Source organism: Orycteropus afer, unplaced genomic scaffold (assembly GCF_000298275.1).
Source record: "Orycteropus afer afer isolate SDZICR_OR568_19922 unplaced genomic scaffold, OryAfe1.0 scaffold00350, whole genome shotgun sequence".
In the NCBI taxonomy this organism is placed as follows: domain Eukaryota; kingdom Metazoa; phylum Chordata; class Mammalia; order Tubulidentata; family Orycteropodidae; genus Orycteropus; species Orycteropus afer.
In genome coordinates, this window is record NW_006921937.1 from 3,487,976 (window position 1) to 3,506,351 (window position 18,376).

Consider the following 18,376-nt stretch of genomic DNA (forward strand, 5'->3'; position numbering starts at 1 on the left):
AAAAAAAAAAAAAAAGAACCAATGATACTGAAAGAAGTCAAAGCCGCAGTGAAGGAATTGGTGAAAAATAAGGCTCCAGGAGTTGACGGAATACCCATTGAGGTGTTTCAACAGATGGATGCTGCGCTGGAGGCACTCACTTGTCTATCCCAAGAGATTTAGAAGACAGCTACCTGGCTAACTGACTAGAAGAGATCCATATTTGTACCCATTCCAAAGAAAGATGGTCTTGGTTGTTAATGAATCTGTGGATATCACAGGTTGTTCCTCCAATCCTGATGCTGCATTCTTCTTCACATAGTCCAGCTTCTCAAGATTATTTGCTCAGCATACAGACAGCCCTGACACACTCCCTTCCTGATTTTAAAGCATGCAATAGCCCCTGGTTCTGTTCAAATGACAGCCTCCTGATCTATGTACAGTTCCTCATGAGCACAATTAAGTGATCTGGAATTCCCATTCTTAATGTTATCCACATGTGGTACGATCCATACAATCAAATGCTTTTGCATAATCAATAAAACACAAGTAAACATCTTTCTGGTATTCTTTGCTTTCAGCTAAGATCCATCTGACATCAGCAATTATATCCCTTGTTTCATGTCTTCTTCTGAATCCAGGAGTTCTGGTACCGTAGTGCCTAAGGCACTTGACTGCTAACCAGAAGGCTGGTGGTTCAAACCCACCAGCTTCTCCTCAGAAGGAAGGTTGGGCAGTCTAGTTCCTTAGTGATACTGCCTCAGAAACCCAAGGAGGGGTCACTATGAGTCAGGTCCGACTCAACGGCACATAATAGCAACAACAACAGTCAGCACCAATGGAAGCAGCATTCAAGAAATCAGACAATGTATTGCATTGGGCAAATCTCCTGTGAAAGACCTCTTTAAAGTGCTGAAGAGCAAAGATGTGTTTTTGAAGACAACCTAACCCAAGCCATGGTATTTTCAGTGCCTCATATGCATGTGAAAGGTGAACAATGAATAAGGAAGACTGAAGAAGAGTTGATGCCTTTGAGTTGTGATGTTGCTGAAGAATACTAAAAGTACCAGAAGAATGAAAAAAAATCTTTTTGTCTTGAAAGAAATGTAGCTGGAATGCTTCTTGGAAGTGAGGATGGCCAGACTTCATCATACCTACTTTGGTAATGTTGTCAGAAGGGACCATTTCTGGAAGGATATTATGGTTGGTAAAGTGGAGGGTCAACGCAAAAGGGGAAGACCCTCAACAAGATGGATTGACACAGTGGCCACAACGATGGGCTCAGGTGTGGCAAGGATTGTGAGGCTGGCACAGGACCAGCAGTGTTTTGTTCTGTTGTGCATAGGGTCACTATCAGTGGGAGTCGACTTGATGGCATCTAACAACAAGTTATGTTTGATAGTGTATTTATGCCATGTACTAGGGCCCTTGGAGTCGAGAATGGCCAGACTTCGTCTCACGTACTTCAGTAATGTTGTCAGAAGTTACCATTCCTTGGAGAAAGATGTCATGCTTAGTAAGGGGAGGGTCGACGAAAGAGAGGAAGTCCCTGAATGAGGTGGATTGACAAGGTGGCGGTGGCAATAGGCTCAATTGTAGAAAGAATTGTGGAGCTGGCTCAGGACTGGGCAGTGTTTCATTCTGCTGTGCATAGGGTCGCTATGAGTTGGAGACAACTCGATGGCACTTAACAACAACAACAAGAGACCCTAAGTTTTCCCCTATTTCTTCTTTGATGATATTTATGAATTTGTGTTTTACATTTGTCTTTGATTCATCTTGAATTAGTTTTTGTAAATGGGAGAAATATAGATAGTTCCATTTTTCTGCAAATAAATATCCAATTTTGCCGACACTATTTGTTAAAGAATATTTCTTCCCCATTTAATGTGCTTCAGCCTTTGTCAAAGATCAGCTATACATATGTGGATGGATTCACTTTTGGGTTATCATTTGTATTCTATTGGTCTATGTGTCTATCACTATACCAGTGCCAAGTATGAACTACAAAAATAGTCAAACCTATTATTGGCTATATAATAGGTTTTGAGATCAGAGAGTGTGAGTCCTCCTACTTTGTTCTTCTTTAGTAGAGTTTTGGTGTCTGGGGTCTCTTTCCTTTCCATATAAAGTTGGTGATTAGTTTTTCCACCTCTTTAAAGAATGATTATGGAATCTTGGTGAGGATTATATTATATCTGTAGATTGCTTTGGGTAGTATTTTCACTTTTACAGTGTTAAGTCTTCCTATCCATGATTATGATTCATTTTTCCATTTATGTAGATCTCTTTGGGTTGCCTGTAGTAGTGTTTTCTAGTTTTCTTTGTATATGTCTTTTTTGTCTCTGGTTAAATTTATTCCTAAGTACTTCATCTTTTGGGTGGCTATTGTAAATGGTATTGTTTTCCTGATTTCAGAGCTCTCTTGGTTAGTAGAGAGGAATTCAACTGATTTTTGTATGTTTATCTTGTACCTTGCCACTTTGCTGGATCCTTCTATTAGTTCCAGCAGTTTTCTTGTTGAATCTCTAGGGTTTTCTATGTATAGGATCATGCCATCTCCAAAAAGGGATAGTTTTTTACTACTCGGTGAGTTTGGATTCCTTTACTTTCCCTCTTTTGCCTTATTGCTCTGGCTAAGACTTCTGATACAATATTGAGAAAGAGTGGTGATAAAGGGCATCCTTGTCTGGTTCCCATTCATAAGAGGAGTGCTTTCAGTCTCTCCATTGAGAATTATGTTGGCCGTTGGGTTTATGTATATGCCCTTAATTACGTTGAGGACATTCCCTTCTATTCCTACTATTTTCATCAAGATTTTGTAAAATGCCTTTTCTGTTATAATTGATATGATCATTTTGTTCTTTTCCTTTGTTTTGTTTGTGTGATGGATTACATTGATTGTTTTGCTAATGTAGAACCATCCTTGCATACCCGGTATGAATTGCACTTGGTCATAATATATTACTTTTTTGATATGTTGTTGAATTTTGTTAGCTAGTATTTTCTTCAGAATTTTTTGTGTCAATGTTCATGAAGGATATTGGTCTGTAATATTCTTTGCCTGGTTTGTATATCAGTGTTAATGCTTGCTTCATAGAATGGGGAATTCCATCCTTTTCTATGTTCTGGAGTAGTTTGAATAGTATTGGTGTCAGCTCCTCTGAATGTGTGATAGAATTGATAGAAATCTCTAGTGAAGCCATCTGGGCCAGGACTCCTTTTTGTTGGGTGTTTTTTGTTTGTTTGTTTGTTTGTTTGTTTGTTTAATGCCTTGTTCACTTTCTTCTTTTGTGATGGGTCTGTTCAAATTTTCTACCTCAGATTGTGTTAGTTTTAGTGGGTAGTATGTTTCTAGAAATCTGTCCATTTCTTGTAGGTTTTCAGATTTGTTAGAGTAGTTCTTCATAGTATTGTTTTATTCTTTTTCTTTCAATAGGTCCTGTTGAAACATCACCCTATTTAATTTCTTATTCGTTATTTGCATCTTTTCCTTTTTAAACTTTCCAGTGGTTTGTCAATTTTATTAATCCTTCCAAAGAACCAACTTCTAGTCTTCTTGATTCTTTCTATTGGGGGTTATATGATGTGGAGAGACATATAGAATAACTGACTCTGGTGAGGGTGGTGTACTCCATATGACCTCCTCACCCTATGGAACTGAGATTCTCTGGCATAGAGAACCTTTCTTGTGATCAACTGGTGTCCTAACTCCCAGGTGTGTTGAAAACAGAAAAAAAAAAAAGATTAAGAACCACTGTTGTTAGGAATAAGTGTTGGGTGAAATAGAAGAAAAACCAAACCAGTTGTTGTCAACTTGATTCTGACTTGTTTCACCCCATAAGTGCAGAGTAGAGCTGTATTTTATAGGACTTTTAGAATGTAGATCCCCAAGCCTTTCTCACTGCCTGCCATCGAGTTGATTCCAACTCATAGCAACCCCACTGGGTCTCCAAGGCTGTAAATCTTTATGGAAGCAGACTGCCTTATCTTTCTTCAATGGAGTGGCTGATGGTTTAAACCACTGACCTTTTAGTTAGCAATCAAATGCCTTAACCACTACACCACCAGATGAGCTTGTAGGTGGATACAAACCACCAACCTTTCAGGTAATAGTTGAACATTTAACCATTTGTACTAACCAGGAACTTGAAAGAGAATAGAAATGTTTTTAGATCTATTGGCTCATAGATAACTTTTTCCTATTGAAAGAGTAACCCCTGCATATGATAAAGTCTCAATCAATACAGAATGAAATGCAAAACAAGTCATTCTCTCCCCATTACCAGTTTCTTATGTTTCCTCCCAGGACAGATTATATGTTCAAGTGTATATAGCTATATATTGCCAACCCCTTTTCTTTTCCTTATTAAAACAATGGGGGAGGGGCAAAAAAAGAAAAGGGGAAAATGTATTATAATAAATATAGTCCAAGTAGTAACTGTCAAAAAATGAAAAAGTGCTAGAGCAAAATTATTTCATCTAATAGTGAAATGTCAAAAGTTTTATCTCTGAAATTATGAGTAAACAAAGTTGTCCAGTGTCACCATGTCTGTTCAACATTACATTGGAAATCCTGGCCCCGTGATTGGCCCATAAGGCAAGAAAATATAATAAGAAGAAGAACAATTAGAACAGTGAGGTAAACTCATTATTTATAGGTGATATGGTTGTATATATAGAAATTGAAAAATAATATATAAACAAATCAAATTAATATCTTTTTCATTGAATATATAGTAATCTCTGTTCAAAGTTATCTAAATAAACCAGTGTTTTCTTACTTACATTTTAGATGTTGGTACAGAAACTTTTTAACAAGTTTACTGTTGAAAGTCTCACACCTTCATCGTTATCCTTGATGCATTCACCTCCAGATGCTCGGAATATAAGTGAGATCAACTTGAGTCCCATGGAAATCAGCACATTCCGAATCCGTTTGAGGTGAACCTGGCTTTCACATTTGGATTAGGAAGCATTGGCTTTTGTACCTTCTTGGTTTGACGTGCAATAAAGAAGCACACGTTGTTTTAGCTTCTGGCTACTGTGAGAACATGAATTCTGTGATTTTTTTTTTTTCCCCAATACAGTTTAAAAAAAAAAAAGCCATGCTATGAACCAATTTTTTTTTTTAAAGTTCCTTCCTTGAACTACCATCATCAGTATATTTTGATGGAACAAACAAACAAATGTCTAAAGTCAACCTCTCAGCAGATTGTATCTCAGGTTAAATGCTAACTAATTATGTCTGTGTTGGGGGTTGTGAAGAGAGTCTTATAAATACTCATGTTGCTGATCCTTCATTAATTTTATAAAAACACCCATTTGACTGAAAGGGAATCAAAGCTGGTGGTAATAGCTAATGGCCAAAATGGTTGCAGTCATTCATACAAAGTAGAGAAATTTTTTGTGTTGAAATCCATGGAAAAGTGCAATCATCAACTCTTAGAATACATATAGTTGATTCTACACCTTTTGCTAATGTACCTCTTAACGCTTCCCTTCCCACTCTTTGCTAGTAGTATCAGAAGTGTCAGGTTTTGACTCATTCATCAGTAGAGAAAGAGGCATATTTTCATTACTTGACAACATGGGATAGGTGCAATTTATTCCATTGTCATTCAAATTGAAGAAGCAATTCCGTGGGTACCATAAACTTATTTTAGGTACCACAGGTGTCTTTTTACACAGCTCATTTGAATACAGGTGTTCTGAGAGGGGTTTTCTATTGTAAAATTACCATATCAAAATAAATGTGCCTTATTTTTTTATAAAGTCTTGTTAAATCTTTTGGTGTCCATATTACTGTTTGGGGTAGAGGAGGCTGGGTGGGGGTGGGGAGAGGGATGGATACTTTCTTCAATATATAAATTGTATAATTTTTGCCTGATAATGCTGGCCACATTCTGATCTGTTTCATTAAATTTGTGCTGATGTTATGCTAAATATTTTGACTATTTGAATGTACTGAGATGTCAGAAAACAAAACAAGGAAGAAAAATATTGTTAATTAAAATACGCTGCTGCCAAGGAAACTGCAACTTGATGCAATGGTTTTATAACTTGCAAAATCCAGATACTGTTTCCATTTCACAGTAGTGAACCATATCCAAGCTAGAATGCTTTAAATAGATCCTGTGTTAAAACCCACTAATATGTAGCTTATTATGACTTATTAATCATTTATTCAGCTAATTCCAAACTTGTGTGTGCTAAACTCAAAGTGAAATTCTAATAGAAGCCCATGTGCCATTACAGTACTTTTAATAAAATTCATTTGAGATCAGCATTTCCTTAACATTAAAAGAACAGCATCATTAGCAACATTTAGAACATTCACTTTTAGCCTACAGAGGATTCTTCGTGTAGGTACAATTTTAAAAATTCTTTGTATTAACTAATAAATTTAGTATACCTGACTTTAAATGCCCATTTACCTCTCATCATTCCAACATATTTAACAGATATTAAAATCGAATTTCTGTTTGTTTCACCATGTAGTCTATCATCTGGATTTTCACTGGAGATGCAGTTCCTAAAATTGTTAAGTTATGTTAAATTCACAAACTCTTTAGCCTTTAATAATTAAGGAAATAATACCACTGTTGATAAAGATATTATAAGGGGGTAATTTCATGCAATAAACATGTACTGTAAGTTTCCTTCATAGGTTTTTTGAAGATAAACAACTAAAAAAAGAAAAAGGACATCTACAGAGGTAAGAATTGCCAGAAGCAAATCCCAGGAATAAGATCAGTATTCCATTGCATCTTTAAATGCAAAACTTCCTATGGGAGTTCACTGTGTTTTGTGGTTAAGTAGGTATGCTTAATCATTTTATAAATTCTGATCAGCTGATACTAAAAAAATAATAATAATTGATGCAATAAGAGTGGTTTTGCCACTTCTGGTTGTTTGAGATGGATCTGTCCCACATCAGTTGGGGTTCTTATTCCATGTGTGTTGCCACCAGCTGTTCATAGGTAAAGCAGAAAGTCTCTTTAACCAGCAAGTTTCTGCTTTTTCTAGCTATTTTTAGAGTATACCATCAGGGAAATGAAGAGAGGATGCTTTTGCTTTGGATTGTGGTCAAGAACTGACTAAATAATTTACTGTCTCTGGCGCACGCTAAAAAACCGTACACTTAGTTGTGATCTTGCTGGCATATTTGTTTGCTTAGGTTTTATTACATGTATTATCATGGATGTCAGTTGACCAGGTAGTTAAGTACTTTCCTCGTTTGTTTATGTTTTTTATAAATTTTAATTTGGGGTTATAACTATGGTGTTTGAGAACTCAGCATTGTTCTTGTTTTCTACAAATACTGGTTAAAATAAAACATTGTAAAATGTATTGTAAAGCATTGTAATTACCTTTCCATGTCTTTGTTATACTTATGCTGAAATGTTTCCACATTCCTTTGTCTAGAACAAAATCTTTGCTTTCATTTTGATTATGTTGCTTACCTTGGAATCAACAGATTTTGATATTTTCTCTTGGAAGATTTTATATCTTTTTGGGAATATGTTATAATATCTGTAATAAAAGATAATCTTATCATGTGCATGGTCCTTTAGAGTTGTTCTTAATCATGCTTTATAAACATGATATATTAAAACATTTTAGGGAATAGTATAGGGTAGTGGGAAACTGTTCATTATCCATGAATTAATGAACCGTTTCTTCTTCAGTCGTGTTGGAAAAGTTTGTTAGAGAGCAAGTGGAAGGGGTGGTAATGGATTTTGCATCTAGGCTTGGAGGCACACAAATATCCGAAGAGAGGTTGTAAGGAGCAAGATTCTGTGCAAATTAACTTAACCAAAAATAGGGAATTTATGGGATCCAGTGACTAAAGTTCAAGAATAGAGAGCTCTTAAAATACAGCTGTAGCCAGGTGTGAGATGATATAATGCATGAGCTGTTTTTATTTCTTGGTTTTGCTTTCTTCTGAGTTGTCTTCACTCTCAAGCAAGGTCTGCCCTTTGATGGCAAGACGGCTGCCAGCAGATCCAGACTTGGACCCAACCAGCTTTTACCTCTAGTAGGAAGAGATCACCTCTTAATTAATTTTCTCAGCAAATGTTTTGGGATTGATGTCACACTCATCTGGCTCATGTGCTAATGTCTGTGACTAGGGATAGAGTTGGGTTCAACTGAATCACAAGGAAAGAATGGGAGAGAAGTAGTGCTTCCTCTCCAAAGGAAAATTGGGAGAAGGAAATTGGACGCTGTGCAGACAAAATGCAATGGAAATATATTGCAGAGGAAAACCAAATACAAAGGAAGCAGAAAGCATACCTACTTTGAGTTTCAGGAAAGGTTCCGTAAAAGAGGTAGATTTGAGATAATTTGTAAAAGATGAGTATAATTTTATCATGGAGACAAGATGTGTGTTCTAGGTAAAAACATCAAAATGAGAAAAGATATGGGGACACCAAATTTTTCATTTTAATTAATTTAAATTGCAACAGGTAAGTGTTCTATTATCATTGGAGCATATAGTAATGTGTAGAATATTAACAGGAAAATAAAAACCAAACCAAACACACTGCCGTTGAGTCAGACCTGATTCATAAAGACCCCTCCTTGGGTTTCCGAGGTGGTATCACTACGGAAATAGATTGCCCAACCTTCCTTCCGAGGAGTGGCTGGTAGGTTTGAACAACAGCCTTCTGGTCTGCAGTCAAATGCCTTAGGCACTAATAGGAAATATAACTGAAATGTAAATTAAGGCTATATTGTGCCTAGGCTCCTGTTATTCAGAGTATACTCCTCAGATCAGAAACATTTGTGTTACCTGGAACTTGTTAGAAAATTTGGAATCTCAAAACACATCCTAAACTTGCTGAGTTAGAATCAGTATTTAATAAGATCCCTTAAGGACTCTTGTGCAGTAAAGTTTTGGTATAGAACATTGTTTGAAAAAACAGAATCCCTCTGTCTCCTTGTGAAACTTTTCTAAATAACGCCTTGACAATAAATACATAGTGCCTGCTTCCTAACTGCTCTGCCTACTTCTAGTCCCACACCCTTCAGGTCTTTCTTCACATGAAACATATGAACACAGTGAGTGAGATATATTGCCTCTTCCCATAGAAATGAGATTTTAAAAAGTAAAATCCAGTAAATTGTTGAAAATCAGAGTTTCCTATCACACCTGGAATAAAATAGAAACTTTTGTTTTGTCTTAAAAATCCTATGTGGCCTGGTCCCTGTCTATTCCACCTCAAATTAAAAATCTAAGTGTCCAAATAGAAGACTGAAAAATTTTTCCCCTGCTCAAAACCCCTCAAGAAGTTTCCATTGCCAAGAAATTACAAATATTTCAAACTGCATTCCTAATTCCCCAGAGCACTTCCCCTACACTTTCTTCCTTTATGATAAAACCTTGATTTTATTCAAATGTTAGGCAGCCTTGGACTTCAGGGAGTGAATTTTGATTGGTCTAAATTGGTCATGATAGCTTCCTGTTCCTTTTGGGGTGATTGATTATTGATATGTGACACAATTCTGGCCAGTGAGATACTGTGAGAAGTCAGTTGGAGGACTTCTGGGAAAGGCCTTTTCCCTTTAAACAGGAAAGAGCATCTCATCGTCATACAAAAATGTTCTAAGAGAGTATCATGAAGTGTTACTCTCAAGATGCTGCAGCGTCACCACTGTCAACCACCCAGAGGGAGATCTATGTAGAAGATCCTGGACACAGAGGGAGAACAATGTGGAACAAAACTCAAAATTATTTGGGGTGGGGAGAGGGTGGGTGGGGGGACCAGGTTTGCTGGTCTGATAGAGCCTGGTGGAACCACTGAGACAATGGTCCCTAGCTGCCCTTCAGGTCTGGAATTGAACCCACATTTGTGGCTTCCAGCCGAACAAAAGACAGGCACGTGAGTTGAACATTTACCTGAGGTAGATAAACTCCTGGAAGAGAACAGTCATAGGAGAAAGAAGGGCTGTGTATGCACAGGGAGACAGCTCAAGGGGCAGGATGGCATGGAGGGATGGACACAGGGAAGAGGTAACTACCTGGAGGAAGTAGAAGGGGAGCTGTTGCATTGTGGGAAATCGCAGTCAATGTCATGAGACAAAGTTTATTTGGGCTGCTGTATGGAAAGTTAATTTGCTCTGTAAACTTTCAACCAAATCACAGGAAAAAAAAAAAAAAAGATGCTGCCCCATCTTATAATCCTGAGGAGACAAGCTTGAAGACAAAAGTCAGTTGGATGACTGAGTGAAAACCTCGGTCCCTGATACTGAGTCACTGAATGAAGCATCATCACACTTACTATATGAAAAAATAAATGACTTTGCTGTTTAAGCCATTTCTAGTTTGATATTATATTACTAACAACTAAAAGCATTTAGACTAACCCTTACCTCGTCCCTACTTATTAGCACCATAATCTTATTTAGATACTTTAGCTAATTGGTGTGTACATGAGTGACCCAGACTTGAATGTAAATTCAGATCCTCAGAACATGACTTGTAGTGACTCTACTGGCCCAATACCTTGAATACTTTATTCAATAAAATGTTTAATAAATTATGCTTTAATTATTTAGAGATTTTTTCAAATCTAAAGTGGGAAGAAGAATTTTAAGACATGCAAAACAAGTCAAGGATGTACTAGCAAAATGCATGAAGATTGCAGTGTAATTTAACGAATACACACGGAGTATGTTTCCACTCAAATGTGGGACTGAAGCTGGCTCCTATGTGGCAAGGTGACAATTCAGAATGTCAAGCAAAAACTGAAGGCAGAGGAAAAGAGGAAGAAGAGCTTAGAAATAGAGGCTAGCTTCCTTGAAGTGTGTCAGCTAACCCTTTCTTTAAATATTTGATAGTTTTTCAAATAGATTTATACCATTGAAGAACTATGTTTCTGAATCTCCAAAGAGATGAAGGGGAACACTGGGACAGTGCTATTTAAAAATGCTTGTTTTTTAGTGGTTTTACAGGGAACCTAGTGTTCTTGGCTCTCATGCTGTATGTAGCTTTCCAATTATTTATTCCCAGGCTTAACCTTGGGACTCATTTTCTGGTCCTAGATCTAAAGGGAGGACCTCTGGTAGGGTAGTCCTAAGGCACTTGACTGTTAACCAGAAGCCTGGCTGTTCAAACCCACTAGCCACTTCTCAGAAGGAAGGTTGGGCAATCTACTTCCGTAGTGATACTGCCTCAGAAACCCAAGGAGGGGTCGCCATGAGTCGGATATGACTCGACAGCAGTGGGTGGGTTAGATCTAAATATGCTGTCAGGCAACATGTGTCTAGAGAGCGGAATGGTTGAAAGTCTTTACATCACTAGAGCAAACAGCCCTCCATTGGCTTTCAAAGCATGATCTGGAGGGAAGCCTTTGTTTCGGCCTGAAATTTTTTCCTGAGGCAGCAGACTCATTGCACTTTCCCACTTGCCTTTCATGGGATGGATTTTCTTGCCATACGAAGGATTGAAATCATTTCAGGCTGGCTGCATGAAAGTGAGTTTTCAAGAAAAATGATTTGTCACATTCATTTATTTTCTCTTCCTAAATGGATTTTTTTAAGTGCAGTTAATAAGATGATTTTGAAGTTAAATCCATTTTCTTAAGTAAAGTTTTCAAATTCATCCTCATTGAATTTATGGAGTACCTTTAATAGATCCTGAAGGCAATTGACTTTAGATTTTGCATTGTATTTTCAATCAATAACCATTAACTGAATTTGTCATTTAACCAGAGTATCTACACTGGGCTCTAGGGAAGGAGGGTTTTAATTATCCTGTCCTCAGCCCTCTCAGTATCGTAAAAGACCTGCATGTGGTTAAGATGCCCTAAGAGAACAAGAGGACAGTGTTAGTGGCACAAACGATAAGCACTCTTGGGGTACAGAGGAAGGAGACATTTCTTCTCTGCAGTGACAGGGAAGGCGACGAGGTGGAATGATTTGAATTGAGTCAGGAAGGATAAGTATATTACCAGCTATGTGTGGGAGTCGGGTGGCATGATGCCAAAGGAACAAAAAAAAAAAAGAAGTGTCAATTGTGGTGGATGTTTTGTGAAGAGAAAGTATTGGGAGTGAGGCTGGAAATGTTAATTGTTTAAAGACTCTACAGAATCTGTATCTAGATTTTGGATTCTTTTCTTACAGAAGAAAGTAGACATTAGTGGGCATTTAAGTATGTGGAAGGAAAGAAGCATGTATGTAGAAAACTTGGTATAGCTACATATTATTGCCCATAATTGTGAAGGAGAAGAAGCACATCACTGAACCTAAGACTTTTTCCAGTGTAGCAATGTAGTACTTCATAAAGGCAATTATGAAAGGTACATTTCTTTTATATGAGCCTAAACTCTGTAATATAATGAAAAACCCTACAAATGAAATAGTAGAGGCTAACCCAATCTCAGAACAAATTTACAGTGTATTGAACTAACTAGCTTCTTTCATTAGTCTTCAGACAACCTACTTCAGGACTGTCTCTAGGGTTTAATTTGTCAACTATTAACTCCAGAATATGTGTCAACCAGATAAGGGGTTAAAGAATTAACAAGACACATTATTTAAATACGTTTAGCTTTAAAAGGTTCTGTTATTATAAAGTTTAGTAGAAACTTACCATAATGCACTCCTTTGGGTCTGTGTCACTGAAGTGTAATAACAGTGAGGTTTTATAATCAGTAAAAACTACATAAGGTAAAGGATTAGCCCACCCTATCCTGAATGCACTCTGTCTGCGTGATGGGAGTGTGAATGTGGTTTCCACAGAGTTGTAGCTCTTGGGCACATCCCCAGGTTCTGACAGCCTTCACAAGTACAGTGAAGTTTGTACGAGTGCAAAACTTCAAACTAGAAGGAAACAACAGCAGGTGGTACCAGCAAAAATGGCTAGTCTCTGAAACTATGCATCTGGTTTCATTATAATCTCTAGAAATAAACAATGAAAATGAAAGCCATTTAATAAGAAAACTACCTAGTATCGGGAGCTCTGGTAGCATAGTGCCTAAGGCATCTCACTGCTAACCAGAAGGCTGGCTGTTCAAACCCACTAGCCACTCCTCGGAAGGAAGGTTGGGCAATCCTTCCGTAGTGATACTGCCTTGGAAACCCAAGGAGGGGTTGCTATGAGTCGGGGCCAACTCTACGGCAAATAACAACAACAACAACAGTATCAAGGAAGCAGGAGGCTACAGGAGTTCAGAATTTGCCAGGATTTCATGTAGAAGGCAAACTCTGTACCATGGACTTACAGAACCCTGGGATATGGCTTGAGCTTGATACGTATGTGACTGACAATATTTGTAACGAGTAAGATCTCATGGCAATGAGCAAATCTTGATGTGTCTAAGGACAGGAGAAAAATAAAGGGTTCCAAAATATTCTCTTTTTCTTCATTTTTCAGAAGGCTTGATCAAATGTAAGAGAAAGATAATAATAATAATGGCAGCCAACATTTATAAAATGTCGTGCCAGGCTTATGTCATGCCTTATGTCATTTAATCCTCATGGCCACCCTAACAAGAAGGTACTGTGGCGTTAGGGATTGAATTGGGTTCTTCCCAAATACGTGCTGAAATGCTAACCCCTGTACCTGTAAATATGACCCTAATTAGGAATAGGGGTTTTCTGTTGTTATGTTAATGATGTTAGACCAGTGTACAGTGGATTCTAAACCTAATCAAGTCTGAATTATAAAAAGACTAGGTTATAGACATACGCAAGGAAAAGATTCCATGTAAAGACAGACACATGGCATACACATCTACAACCCATGAACTCCAAGAATTGCTGACTACTAGAAGCAAAAATAGACAAGAACCTCCACTTTTGAATTAGAACTTCTGGCCTTCTGAACCATGAGAGAAAAAAATATATATACATATCTGTTTTTTTTAAATCTACCCATTTGTGGTATATTTTGCTAAGGCAGAACCAGGTAACTAAGACAATTATACCCATTTTCCAGAACAGGAAATGGACATTTAATTAAATTGAACTCCAACCTTGGTCTATCTCAAGGCTTGGCAAACTACAGCCCGTAGGCCAAATTTAGCCCACTGCCTGTTTTTGTAAAGTTTTATTGGAACACAGTCACACCTTGGTTTATATATTGTCTGTGCCTGCTTTCTTACTAAAAAGCAATTGAGTGGTTGTGACACAGACCATGTAGCCCATAAAGTTGAAAATGTTTACTATCTGACCTTTTACAGAAAAAAAAAAATGTGTTGATCTCTTTATCTGATTGTAGAGTCTGGCTCTTAACACTATCCTTCTACTTCATGTGAAGTCTGTAGAGTTTCCACATCAGGGAATATTTTAATTTTAGAAGACAATGGAGAACATGGCAGTAACTAAAAAGAACACTAGGCTAGAAGTCCGGCAATCTGGATTCAGGTCTCATTTTTAATGCAAAGTAACCATGCGAACCTGGACACGTTACTCTACTTCCTGAGAAATGATTTTCCTGATCTGATAATTAAAGCCACATTTCCCTCTAAGTTTCCAAATTAGAAGGTTTCCTAAACACATATTGACTTACAAAAAGCATATTTCAGCAGATGAAATAAAATGCATTTTAACCAACTTTCTGTGGCAACGCTTAAAGTTCTTTCCAAATAATATTTTGAGGGCCTCTTCTTTCTATTTAGGTTATGACAGTTTTAGGGCAATAAATGTTCAGAATGAGAATTGAATGATTTGTTTAATGCGGGAACTTATTTTTGTTCTGTTTTGTTTTTGTGAATGCCAATATTTCCTCCCCCTGAAATGACCTTAGGCTAAAAGTGTGTACCTGAAGTTTTCTCTGGGAAAATTGAAGCCCCTAATATGAAGGATAAAATGAAAAATCCTAAAAGGATTATATGAAAACAGCTGAATTTCAACCTGTGAATCAGACTCACAGCTACTAGATGTGGTGGACTTCAGATCAGGGCAGAGGCTTATGGATCAGGATATTCTCTTAGACTGAAGGACTAAGGTGAGAAGTCATTGTGGTGGTATTAGGTGCTGTCAGGTTGCCTCCAACTTGTAGCGACCCTATGTACAACAGAACAATACACTACCCAGTCTTTTGCCATCCTGACAATCCTTGCTATACTTGAGCCCATCATTGCAGCCACTGTGTCAATCCATCTAATCCATCTCATTGTGAGTTTTCCTCTTTTTACTGAGCCTCCACTTAACCAGGCATGATGTCCTTCACCAGAGTCTGGTCTCTTCTGACAACATGACCAAAGTAAGTGAGATGAAGTCTGGCCATTATTGCTCATAAGGAGCCTCCTGGCTGTGCTTCCTCCAGGGCAGATTTGTTCATTCTTCTCCTGGCAGTCCATGGTATTTTCACTGTTCTTCGCCAGCACCACAATTCAAAGGCATCAACTCTTCTTTGGTCTTCCTTGTTCATTGTCCAGCTTTCAACATGCATAAGAAGCGATTGAAATGTAGACCTCAAGAAGTCTCAGTTTTTGGTTGTCTGTGATTGAAAATCAGTCAATTACACCTTTGGCCTGAAAGATTAAGGGAAAAAATAAAGGCTGCCTTGTGAGTAGTGCCTGAGCTATTCCTTTGAACAAACAAACTGGACTTGATGAGAAGGCTGGTGACAAGACTTTATTTTGTTCCCTGATGCATCATGGTGGTTTGAAATGGGAAGCAAATTTTAATGTGTTTGAAGTGAAGTTTTGAAGTGGGGACAGGAAGAAGATAATCAAAGATATATCTTCTTTGAATTCAACCTCAGCCGAGTTTGATTCTGAGAGAAATTAGATGCATATTTTAGGAACAGCAAAATATCAGAACTTCAAGCCCATCATTTGAGAATGAACTTCCTTTCCATTTGACTACAGTGTTGGGCCTATACTTTACAAAACAAGAGTGAGGCTGCTTTGCATTTACCTCTTTTTCTGATATAAGGCACTTGTAGTGGTGGCCCCTAAAAAGATTTCTCCTCTTCCTAATCCCCAGAACCTGTGAATGTTATCTTACTTGAAGAAAGGGCCTTTGCAGATGAAATTAAGTTACAGATCTTGAGTTGGGGATATCATCCAAGATTACCCAAATGGACTCTAAATCCATTGACAGATATCTTTATAGGAGACAGAAGAGGCGAGGACACAGAGAAAGGAGGAGGCATTGTCACTATGGAGATAGAGACTGGAATGATGTGGCCACAATCTGAGAAACTTCATCAGAAGTTGGAAGAGGCAAAAATGTTTCTCCCCAAGAACCCCTAGAAGTGCCCTGTTAGCACCTTCATTTTGGACTTCTGACCTCTAGAGTTGTGAGAGAATAAATTTGTTGTTTTAAGTCACCAAGTTTATGATAATTTGCTCTAGGTCAGGAAACTAATACAGAATTTGAAATACATTTGATCCATTCCATCCCAATGCCCTTCCAGAGATGCACTAGGGAGATTTCCTCACCTCTGCATTATCCTGTTAGAGGATGAAGGGTTGAGGGATCATGTGGATTTGTGCAAAACACAGTGCTGTGCCAAGAAGGAGGAGATGCAAAACTAGACCTTCAGTATTTGATATATTTTATGGGAATATTTATCCACTCGCAAATTAGAATACAACTTGGCATCAAAACAGGAAGATATTTTCGGTGATTTGCCTCTATTTACAACACAATGCTACTCATCTGCTTCCAATCAATTTGACTAAAGTCTCAAAATGAAGTTGTTGTATACTTGTCATTAATAGGCAGTATGATTAATTTTCACTTCTCTTGAACTTTTAATTTTAGAGCATTTTTAATATACAGATCAATTTGCACTCTCTAGTCTCACAATAACGCTGTGAAGCAGGTCAGACAGGTATGATTATGGATCTTTTATAGCTGTGCAGTTTAAAGCCAGGGAGTTAATGAAGGAAGCCAGACTGAAAGATCGTTTTCTTGATTCAATGCCCTGCTCATTGGCTGACTCGGTAGGGAATGACTGAACTCTACAGGGAGTCAATAAATTGATACCATATTTACCTGGAAAAATCCTTCCTTGAGAAGAGCAAAAAAAAAAAAAAAAGAGGAAAAGACAGAGATTGGCTCTATCATATATCAAAACATATGTATGTATCATAAATACTTGTGATTCATAGAATCTGGTAAAGATTACATTTCACATTGATGGTAAACAGGTAAATTTTTCAATGATCTTCATTCAGCAAAAAATAGGATTGGATATCTATTTCAAACATGCACAAAAAATAATTTTCAGATTAAAAATTCAATTGTAAAATATACAACTATAAATATATAAAAATACAAGAGTATTTTAATAATTTAAAAGTGAAGAAAGCCTTTTTATTGATGGTATGAACTTCAGGTGATGAAGAAAATTAGACAATTGATTATAAAAATTAAAAATAGTGTTGCCAAAGGTGACATACTTAAAAAAAAAATAAACAATTGTTAAGTACTTGCAAAATATGTGACATTCATTAATTTTTTTGCAAATAGTTTTGGAACATTAGGTATGATGTAGACACTGCAGTCAGTGCTGGGAAAAAAAACACTAAGATAAGTACAGTGCTTGACCTCATGGAATTCATGATCTAATGAGTGAGGAACACACAAAGAACAAGTACTTTCCATTGTAATGAGTATTATAAATGCCAAGGTCTTAATGCCATGGGAAATTATGATATAATGAGGATTACCAAGCAAGGGCTAACATCTCTAATTTATTTAAAAAAAAAAAACATGGAAATCAATGAGAAAGACACTAATATAGAAAAAATGACAAAAGATAACTGGCAATTTTCAGATGAAAAGTTCACCAATAAACATAAGAAAAGATGTTCATTCTCATGAATCACAAAGGTAAGTAAGATAAGACAATGTTTTAGATATAATGTTTTACCTATTCTATTATCAAATAATAAAATAAGTGTTGTGGTTACCTAGTGCCACTCTGACAAGAATATATACCACAAATGTGATGGCCTTAACAAACAGGAGTTTATTCTTACAGTTTGGAGGCTTTAAGTCCAAGTTCAAAGTGCCAGGATCTAGGGGCTGGGTGAAAACCCCTCAACCTTGGGGTCCAGCTCCGCCTCCTGCTCCTGGCCCATTGGAGCTAGAGGCGTTTCTTTACTCAGACAGCTGCTGGCTTCTGAGACTGAGAAGCCCCAAGGTTGACAAGTAAAAAGTCACAGTCCCAATATTACCAAACCACACAGCAGACCATTAACTTAAGTCCATTGTAAGTTCCAAAGTTGGCAGAGCATAGCAGGCTGCTGAGCAACAACACGGCTACATGCAGGGTCCAGCTGTGCCATAGGCTAGAGACCATTCCCCAGGCCTCTGCTTAAATACAGGAAGCAGACCACATTCCCTAAGGCAACTACTCAGCTGCTCACAGTAGATTCCACCATGGAGTTGATCACCAGTCTCATCATGGGGAATACTACATCCAGCT

The 18,376-nt window shown here is 37.5% G+C and overlaps 1 protein-coding gene across 1 annotated transcript in view; it reads left to right on the forward strand.

Annotated features, from left to right (window-relative positions):
• MAN2A1 (mannosidase alpha class 2A member 1) overlaps positions 1-4,927 on the forward strand; it is a 296,885-nt gene extending 291,958 nt beyond the window's left edge. Inside the window, exon 23 of the mRNA XM_042782502.1 lies at positions 4,775-4,927. Within this exon, the coding sequence (XP_042638436.1) occupies positions 4,775-4,927 (153 nt within the window). The remainder of the gene's footprint in view (positions 1-4,774) is intronic.
• The last annotated feature ends 13,449 nt before the right edge of the window (positions 4,928-18,376 follow it).